This window comes from Antennarius striatus, chromosome 2 (genome assembly GCF_040054535.1).
Source record: "Antennarius striatus isolate MH-2024 chromosome 2, ASM4005453v1, whole genome shotgun sequence".
NCBI classification, from domain to species: domain Eukaryota; kingdom Metazoa; phylum Chordata; class Actinopteri; order Lophiiformes; family Antennariidae; genus Antennarius; species Antennarius striatus.
In genome coordinates, this window is record NC_090777.1 from 15,750,614 (window position 1) to 15,760,957 (window position 10,344).

A 10,344-nucleotide genomic window follows, 5' to 3' on the forward strand; every position below is an offset into this window, starting at 1 on the left:
AGTTGTATGTAAACTCAGCCCCAGAGCTTCAAAGCCCTATAATTAGATTGTAGCTGCAGTCCTATTGGCTTATAACACAACCAGTTTTTCTTATGCACAGATATAATACATCATTCATTTGAATAGAGAGAAAATACTCAAGGCAACACAAATTTCTGACATGTTCTTGATCTTAGCATATGACAGGACAGTAAACAATATAAATGCATGAGTGTGTCTCTGTGTTTCTGTTGTCTATGGGACAAGGGGAAGAGGTGTGTATATGTGTGTAAAGGGGACGGGGAGAGAAAGTATCTGATTTCCCTTCATCGTCGGTACTGAGTCTGAGGTCCCCAGCTGTCGCAAACGGTCATCTTGACACATGAGTGCTCAGTGTGGCAAACACACATGCAAAGTCAAAGGTAAATCCACAAACACAGACACATGCTCTCGTCTGAGCACTTTGGAAATCACCTTAAGAGACAATATAGTTGGAAAGAAAGGGCCCACACTGTGCTGGTGTTGGCAAAAGAATCCCGAGGGTCTGAAGCAAGGAGGCAGGTGGGTCGGCTGCTTGGACTGACTCAGCGCTCCAGTAAACGCCTGCAGCCAAAGGACACCATCAAACAGACATTGGATCTTTTCCTCTAAGCTGCGTGAATTTTGACATCAGGTATGTTCTATCGCAAGTTTGAAGTTTGGTGGTTCTCATCAATATGTGTTTGTATGACAAAAACATTCAATTGCCTTTATTCTGTTAACTTTTAATGAGACAACTTATGTGCTACTGAAAACAGTCTTATGGCAAATGCTCCACCAATTCACAAAGACTGATTTTGTTCCTGAAGTCGTACTTTGTAGAATTTTGCTCTTCTTTTCCTGACTGGTGGAAGAAACCAAATTTAGCCATGAAGATATTGAATTTCAGAAGCCTAGAATAGTTTGTGTCAAGTGGACAGTTGACTTCAATGGTGCAATATGTGTATACACCACATTTGAAAATTTACAATGCAATCCGAACAATTATCTTCTGCATTCGTGTCACACAATAGAATTCATCCTTTTTTATTTTGCCCCTGCTACAGGAGCTACATAAGATCACTACTGATGATCTGTCCATACATATCAGATATGATCAGAGCTAATGTTACACAGGGCCTTTATGCTATGTATCTAATTTTTTAGCACATTTGAACTCATCTGCTTTTTGTGTCTTTCTACAAATCCATCCAATATTTGGGGCATTTCTAGTTTTCCATCAAATTGATAGGACATACTTTTATCAGTGCTTGTAGGTATATTTTTATTTTTACCAATACTTTATCACACTTAATGTCATTGTTATTATCATTATGATTAGTAGTTGTACAGTAGTTTTCAGGAGGTAGAACAGTCAATCTACTGTAAACCTTTTTTTTTTCTACCTCTATGTTTTATCAGTGTGTTAACGCTTATTTCTTCTTAATAGCGGGCCGGGATAAAATCCTACAGCAGCTTGTATTGTAGCATTACAGTCACATGATTTAATCAATAATAAATATGGTATACACAATATAGACTCAAATATAGTTCACACAGATTTATTTCGTATTAAAATACAGGAAACACAATGGAAAGAACCTCACTGTATTATCCTTGTGTGTAGTGTTATTCATACAAAACCATTTGAACAACATGTCTCTGTATTTGTTGCTATGTGTGTCGTGATTTGAAAAATCGGGGTACCTTCCACTTTGCAACTTCAATATTTGATTGCGTTAACCAAATATTGTGTTATTTTTTTTACATTGTCCTCAAAAAATACATATAATAGATGCTGTAACACTGTGCTGGAATGTTTTTGAAACCAATTTAATCCAAAAGAAAAAAAATTGTGGCTGGCTTGATTTTACGATGGCTTACATCATGGAAGATATAGTTTAAAAAGTTTTTAATGCACTATATTTTGCCCTATATCTTATGGGCTGTAAGTAAAAAGAATGTATAATATGTAATGATGATAAATTAGTAACCCTATAATGGAAAATTATGCAATTTATTATTTATTGGTTATTACGCATAGCTCGTATATACTATAGAGAGATGATGTTTTTACCTGACTTAAAGTTATACCATCTACACACTCTGGACAGTAGATTAAGGGAGAGAGAAGAAGTTCAGTGTGTCTTCATCATGTTCAAAACAGACAGACTAGTAACCAGACAGACTAGCGAACCAGATATGTTGCTGGTGTTGACATTTTGTACAGTTTGAAAAGAAGACAGTTCAACAATCTTCCATACATTTATCACAGTGTTTCAGAAAGGAGGAAAATATACAAGACATATAATCAGAGCTACAAAATATTTTTAAAAATCTATCTTTTCTACCTACATATCAGTCATTCTGATATGATACTACTACTAGTGAATGTCTTTAATCTACAAAAATGTATGATTTTCTTATGGTTGTCAGAATTGAGAACTAATTAATGGTAGCAAAAGAAAGTGGATCTTCAAAAAAAAAACCTTGATAAATAAATATATCTATGCCTTTGCAGGTGAACAAGTGCTGACATTATCTATCAGTCACCATGGATCTGTGAGTACATTTCCTGATATGTACATGTCTTTTGTCTGCCCCCTTAGTTAAATACTGGACTGTCCAGACTGAAAAGCCTCCTAACCTATGCTTTTCATGCATGACTTTATACGCAATATTTAACACAGTAAAAAAGAGTAACCTGCTCATTCGATCAATATATGTCTTCCAAAACAAATCAACCCTCAGTTATTCCAAGGTAGAAGTGTAATTTGATGTTCACATTTCATGTGTAGAAATAACACCTTCTCCGCCTGAGTGACAAGAGGTGAAGTAGAAAGAATGGAAACCCTTTAAAAAGAAAATAATCATTGGCGATACTCCGACTTGATCTCACATTCTTTTGTTAATTATGTGTGTGCATTAGGGAGGATGACAAACACTCTGTGGATATTCATGACAACCCTCCAGCTCCTGACAACGTAGTGAAAGAAGACGGAGACACTGTGAGTGACAGAACCATGTCAAGCCCCCACTGTTTGAAGTGCCATTCCTGGTCAGTTTAAAATAGCCACCAGCTGGGACAGGAACGCAGTGAAGTATCAGTTAGATCAATATGAGACTTGACTTTAGGGTTTCTGCCATTTATTCTCTGCAGGATCAAGTCATCCTCTAAGATATGTAAAGAACACTCACTGTAGGTTTGCAGAAGTACCTCTCTAGATAACAGTATACAGTGGAATGAAAATTTCAAACACCATTAATAATGCTATTAGTGTGTCAATAGATGTCTGTCATGAAATATATGATAATTCAAACTGATAATATTTTACACTACATAATGTAACACATGCAATGTCAGTCCGACTGTCCATTTCTAATAGCCAAGGTAACATGTGAGCAATTTAAGTTATTGGAATATTAGCTGGAGGCTACTTTCATCCATACACATTACATATGATATCCTTCACAGGAATTTTGTCCACATTATCAGATTCACAGACGCAAAAAATGCTGCTAATTTTATATATTGCACGTATTTAGATGACTGAGATACAGCCTTTGTGTGTCCAGGTCTATTTCATTTATGAGGAGGAGGTTGAGGTGGAGGAGAAGGAACCAGAGCCCGTAGACCCTGTTGTCCGGATCAACGACAAACCCCACAAGTTCAAGGACCACTACTGCAAGAAACCCAAGTTCTGTGACGTCTGTGCTCGAATGATAGTCTGTATGTATCAGAAATGTTGTCAAGAAAACCGACATCAAGGCTTTCTTCTACATGCAAAGTTGACAATTCGCACAATTGCTGTTCCTTCATTCATTTTTAGTGAACAACAAGTTTGCCCTGAGGTGTAAAAACTGCAAGACCAACATCCACCATTCATGTCAGTCCTATGTTGAGTTCCAGAGGTGTTTTGGTAAAATTGTGAGTTTGGTTCCTTCTGCTTTCAGGCTTGGTAGAAATAATATGATTTAAAATACAACAGGTGCCTTAAGTATAGATTTCATCTACTTAATTTTCTTCAATATTGATATTTAGATGCAAAAATGTTGAAAATTTCGAATCCTCCATTTGTTTCCTGTAGCCCCCTGGCTTCAGAAGGGCCTACAGCTCACCCCTGTACAGCAGCGACCAACCAGATCCAAGTGAGTCCACAGAATGATGTGTCTCATGTATGCTAATGGTTCTGTATCCTTCTAATCCTTCTAAATCTGTCTGTTAAAAAAAGTATACAGTAGTCTATTTTTGAAAGCCTATGACTCAATTCTCAGTAATGGTATCAAATGATGTGGCTGAACGCTCTGTCCTCAATCAGACAACCCAAACCGGAATGACCCCGTCTTTGACACCCTGCGGGTCGGGGTCATCATGGCAAATAAGGAGCGCAAAAAGAATGAAAATGATAAAAAAAATGTGAGCATATAGTTTATTTTTAATCAAACTGTAAACATGTCTTTATATGCCTTCCACTCATTCTTAACAACAGTAGACAAATTTGGTTAATACCAAGTTTTGAAATGATGTAGCCTTAATATTTGTGTACAACTCTGAATACTTCTTGTCTAGATGATGATGATGATGGAAGAAGAAGAAGAGGAAAATCAACAGCCCAAGGAGAATGAGGAGGGAGGGGAAGGTACACTGAACTCAAATGATGATTAGATGTTCCCATTAGTACAAAATATTCTAAATTTTGTCATAAAAATCAAAAGACAGCACAAAGAAACACACAGTCACAAAATAACATTGCTGTTTCTACCTCAAACAGTAAAAACAACATTAAACAGTGAATTCTCAGTGTTGAAGTGAATTAAAAGCAGGGGAATTGCTGATGACCTATGTTCACGCAGGGAAGCCTGACGATAAGAAGGAAAAAGGAGGAGACAAAGCGGATGACAAGATCAGAGAAAAGGTTACAGTTCAGCTTTACTCTCAGGCTGTCGTTACTACATTCTGCCCTTTCGCAGCAGCTGTAGATTTTTTTTGCATGTTTACGCTTCATCTGCTTCATGCTGAAGCATTTGTGTGTGTGTGTGTGTGTGTGTGTGTGTGTGTGTGTGTGTGTGTGTGTGTGTGTGTGTGTGTGTGTGTGTGTGTGTGTGTGTGTGTGTGTGTGTGTGTGTGTGTGTGTGTGTGTGTGTGTGTGTTTTCACAGACTAAGGGTACATTCTCCCAATCCCACTACTACCTGGCTCTCTACCGCTTCAAGGCCATAGAGAAAGATGACCTGGACTTCCAGTAAGTTTGAAAGATGCACCAATTAAACATTTCTTTGATCAATTAAAGTTACAATGTGTGCTTCTCATAAAATCTAATGCAGTGACTGATGAGTTTGTGTTCTAGTCCAGGTGATCGTATCACAGTGCTGGACGACTCCAATGAAGAGTGGTGGAGGGTGAGTTTAAATTCACTTCTTCATTAGTCAGTTAGCGTTCAGATAGTTTCAGCTGTGTGTCTCTGTTTACTAAACTTTTTGTGGAGGATAGACTAAAAGTCTTATCACTCTGTTTTCAGGGAAAGATGGGGGAGAAAACAGGCTACTTCCCCACCAACTACCTCATAAAGGTTCGTGCTGCTGAGAGGGTTTTTAAGGTGACACGTTCCTTTGTCGGGAACAGAGAGATGGGACAAATCACTCTGAAGAAAGATCAGGTAATCACACCTACTGTAAAAAAGAAAGAATCAAGAATTTTAAAGAAATGAAAAATATAAAAATATAACCCTATGTATGGTCATTGCCCATTTATGTTGCTTAAAAACCTCATTCTTAACACAGTTGTATCCTGTCAACACATTAAAAAAAAGATGCTGCATATGAATGACACTTACCAAGATCATACTGATGTTGGGATGTTCAGTCGTGATGTCATCGCTGTGTGTTTCAGATTGTGGTGAAGAAAGGAGATGAGAAAGGTGGATACCTGAAGGTCAGCACAGGCCGAAAGCTGGGCTACTTTCCTGCTGACCTGCTGGAGGAAATCACTGTGACATAAAAACCACATAATAAAAGAGTCTTCTAAACATTTTCTATGTTGACACCTCATGGATGTCACGTTCTAAAAGAGACTTTCTGCAAGATCTTTTCGGTAGTTTTCTTTATCTTCCCTAGAAAGACAGAGTGTGATATCTGCAAAAATGTCTAACTTACAAAAACAGTTTTTGTGATTTTTTTTCTTCAATAAGCATAAAAAAGTAAATTAAAACATCTGTGAAATGCAGTGGTAGAATAACAACATTCTTATGTAAATTGAGGAGATACTGAAGTCATGTAGGGCAATAAATGTTATTTTTGCTAAAATGCAGATACGGCACTTTATCTTTGTAGGGCATACATTGGTGGATTGTATTTTTGGTGAAGGATCAGTCACTTAACAGGCAGTTTTTAAAAACAGTTTCATAGACAGCGTTAAGTTGCCATGAGACAATCTGGTGATTTATTTGCTTTGTTGTGAATGTCATGAGAATGCAAGTCATGAAACATGTGCTAGATCAGGCTTTCACATAATACAAGCAATACTTTTCAAAGTGGTTTCAAATATTTGCACTAATTGCTGATTAAATTACCCAAATGGCTCTTATATGAATGTTTTAAATATTGAACCTGAAGTGCACTTTCAAGACTCTGTGAAGCTTTTAAATGTTTTCGAACAATTTCAAACAATAAATGTCAGAGAAATAAAGCTGTTGTTGGAGATCAATATATTAACTAATCAGAAGTACAGCTACCATTTGGTGCTGCTGCTCAGTTATAAGTAAGACTTATTGTCAAGTTTTAAATCCTCTAGTGCAGTGGTCCCCAACCCCCGGGCCGCGAACCGCTACCGGTCCGTGGGTCATTTGGTATCGGGCCACACAGAATTAAAAAATGATTTACGTTACTTCCGTTCTATTTATTTCGGAGTCGGAAAGATGTTTTATTTTGAAAAGTGACGTCTGTCACGCTTGACCGGTCTCGGTCATGTGACAGGTTACCCCTAAATTAAGCGCCCACCACCGGTCCAGTTTACTGGATTAAAATCAAGGCAGATTATCCTGAGATCACCCAAAAAGTATTGCAAACCCTGTTTCCATTTCCAAACTACTGTCCTTGCGAAGCGGCATTTGTTTGTTTGTTTATTGTCTGTTGATGTCTGCATTTCACATAAAACCACTGCAGATGATTTATTATTAGACTACAGTGGTCCTGGCGTCATTAACGATTATAGAGCAAATGAAGGCCGGTCCGTGAAATATTGTCTTAGATGAAACCAGTCCGTGGCGTAAAAAAGGTTGAGGACCACTGCTCTAGTGTTTACTTTCAGACTGGCAGGTGAAATCCAGCTTCAAATCTGACTTGAACTCCAAGCAGGATTTAAAAATTAACTATTAATAAAGTTGACTGATGTTCAGATTAGAAATGATGGACACAATTATATAGTACAGTGCAGTACAATACAATACAAATGTATCGGGCAATACAGTGACTAGTGCTGTAGGATGCAAACCAATGTCCTGTTAAATGCAAGGAAGTGGCGGACAACCTTTAATTTTACACAAACCATGTACTGCATTTAATTTCCTCCTTGTTCTGAAGTTTCTGCTGAAGTTCATGTTACAGTATACTTTTTTGGTAAAGTTGTGGTACAACTTTGCTGCTGACCTGTCCTAAATCATGATTCCCTTATAACTCAGTTGCAGGTGGCACACCACTTTCATCATAGCATGCTCATGTGAAGTAAAATCTTTCTTTTGCAATCCTCCTTTGTTATTTTGTTGTTGTTTTGATGCTGTGTGGAACAGGTCCTGTTGCAGCAGTAGTGAAACAGTCTGTTCAGACCATGATCTCGGTACCATGAATGTGAACAGGGAACTTTTGACCTGGCGTCTTTCCGTCAGTGTAACCTTACTGTTAGGGTTACACTGAAGGAGATCAGTGACTGCAAAGTAGTGGTAGGCGAGAATGTAGCCAAACAGCATAGGATGGTGGTGTGTAGGATGACTCTGGTGGTGAGGAAGATGAAGAGGGCAAAGGCAGAGCAGAAGACGAAATGGTGGAAGATGAAAAAGGAAGAGTGTTGCAGGCCTTTTAGGAAGGAGGCTCTGGGTGGTCAGGAGGTGCTTCCAGATGACTGGACAACTACAGCTAATGTGATCAGGGAGACAGGTAGGAGAGTACTTGGTGTGTCATTTGGAAGGAAAGTAGATAAGGAGACTTGGTGGTGGAATGAGGAGGTACAGGAATGTATACAGAGAAAGAGGTTAGCTAAGAAGAACTGGGACACTGAGAGGACTGAGGAGAGTAGACAGGAGTACAGGGAGATGCAGTGTAAGGTGAAGGTAGAGGTAGCAAACAAGGGGCTTATGATGACTTGTATGCTAGGTTAGACAGTAAATAGGGAGAGACTGATCTATACCGGTTCGAAAGACAGAGAGCGAGAGGTGGGAAGGACATGCAGCAGGTTAGGGTGATTAAGGATAGGGATGGAAGTCTATTGACAGGTGCCAGTAATGTGATAGGAAGATGGAAAGAGGAAAGAGTACTTTGAAGAGTTGATGATCGTGGAAAATGAGAGAGAACAAAGACTAGAAGAGGTGAATGTTGTGGACCAGGAAGTAGCGAAGATTAGTCAGTATGAAGTGAGAAGGGCACTGAAGAGGATGAAGAGTGGACAGGCAGTCGGTCCTGATGATATACCTGTAGAGGTTTGGAAGTGTCTAGGAGAGGTGGCAGTAGAGTTTCTGACTGGGTTGTTCAACAGGATCTTAGATAGTGAGAAGATGCCTGAGGAATGGAGGAGAAGTGTGCTGGTGCCCATTTTTAAGAACAAGGGAGATGTGCAGAGTTGTGGCAACTACAGAGGAATAAAGCTGATGAGCCATATAATGAAGTTATGGGAAAGAGTAGTGGAAGCTACTCTAAGGGCAGAAGTGAGCATTTGTGAGCAGCAGTATGGTTTCTTTCTAAAAAAGAGTACTACAGATGCAGTATTTGCTTTGAGGATGTTGATAGAGAAGTACAGAGAAGGCCAGACGGAGTTGCATTGTGTTTTTGTAGATCTGGAGAAAGCTTATGACAGGGTACCCAGAGAGGAACTGTGGTATTGTACGAGGAAGTCTGGAGTGGCAGAGAAGTATGTTAGAGCAGTGCAGGACATGTATGAGGACTGTAAGACAGTGGTGAGGTGTGCTGTAGGTGTGACAGAGGAGTTCAAGGTGGAGGTGGGACTGCATCAGGGATCAGCTCTGATCCCCTTCTTGTTCGCTATGGAGATGGACAGGCTGACAGACGAGGTTAGACAGGAATCTCCATGGACTATGATGTTTGCAGATGACATTGTGATCTGTAGTGAGAGCAGAAAACAGGTGGAGGAGAAGCTAGAGAGGTGGAGGTTTGTCCTGGAAAAGAGAGGAATGAAGGTTAGCCGCAGTAAGACAGAGTACATGTGTGTGAATGAGAGGGACCCAAGTGGAAGAGTGAGGTTACAGGGAGAAGAGATCAAGGAGGTGGAGGATTTTAAGTACTTAGGGTCAACAGTCCAGAGCAATGGAGAGTGTGGAAAAGAGGTGAAGAAGCGTGTACAGGCAGGATGGAACGGGTGGAGAAAAGTGTCAGGTGTGATGTGTGATAGAAGAGTTTCAGCTAAAATGAAAGGAAAGGTGTACAAAACTGTGGTGAGACCAGTGATGTTGTTTGGTCTAGAGACAGTGTCACTGAGGAAAAGACAGGAGACAGAGCTGGAGGTAGCAGAGATGAAGATGCTGAGGTTCTCTCTGGGAGTGACCAGGAAGGATAGGATCAGGAATGAGTACATCAGAGGGACAGCACATGTTAGAGGTTTTGGAGATAAAGTCAGAGAGGCCAGACTGAGATTGTTTGGACATGTCCAGAGGAGAGATAGTGAATATATTGGTAGAAGGATGCTGAGTTTTGAGCTGCCAGGCAGGAGGCCTAGAGGAAGACCAAAGAGGAGGTTTATGGATGTAATGAAAGAGGACATGAAGGTAGTTGGTGTGAGAGAAGAGGATGCAGAAGACAGGGTTAGATGGAAGGAACCGTGACGACCCCTGAAGGGAAAAGCCGAAAGGAAAGGAAGAAGAAGAACTTTACTGTTAGGGTTAGTACACAGGGCAGAGGCTGGAAATGAAGACTTACAAGTCTGAGACGTAAACAGTTAATCAATTAAATAGTGTCAAAACGGTGACCGTTGTTTTAATTCAGGCAAGTGTGGTGCTGCCATCGTAGGTTCTGCGTCATTCCTCCAGCTCAGATTTTCCTTCACCTCTCTAAAATTTGCAGACTGTTAGGTGTGGTTTGCTGCCCCCTGTAGGCGATTTGGTGAAATGTGGTCCTATCACACAGGAGA

General features: G+C 39.8%; 1 protein-coding gene across 1 annotated transcript; it reads left to right on the forward strand.

Moving 5' to 3' along the window:
• The first annotated feature begins 358 nt into the window (after positions 1–358).
• Positions 359–7,737, forward strand: stac3 (SH3 and cysteine rich domain 3). Its single transcript, XM_068339935.1, has 13 exons — positions 359–652; positions 2,519–2,559; positions 2,927–3,005; positions 3,574–3,727; positions 3,828–3,925; positions 4,086–4,146; positions 4,317–4,414; positions 4,568–4,637; positions 4,852–4,913; positions 5,157–5,239; positions 5,345–5,396; positions 5,516–5,653; positions 5,887–7,737. Exons 2-13 carry the CDS (start codon positions 2,552–2,554, stop codon positions 5,992–5,994), a joined length of 1,011 nt encoding a protein of 336 aa, XP_068196036.1. The 5' UTR covers positions 359–652; positions 2,519–2,551; the 3' UTR covers positions 5,995–7,737.
• Positions 7,738–10,344: the final 2,607 nt, after the last annotated feature.

Bases quoted from the DNA above. Each gene is read 5' to 3' on its own strand.
- stac3 (XM_068339935.1), top strand. The intron at 3,006-3,573 runs GTGAGTGACAGA...TTGTGTGTCCAG, and splicing joins TGAAAGAAGACGGAGACACT to GTCTATTTCATTTATGAGGA. The intron at 5,654-5,886 runs GTAATCACACCT...TGTGTGTTTCAG, and splicing joins TCACTCTGAAGAAAGATCAG to ATTGTGGTGAAGAAAGGAGA.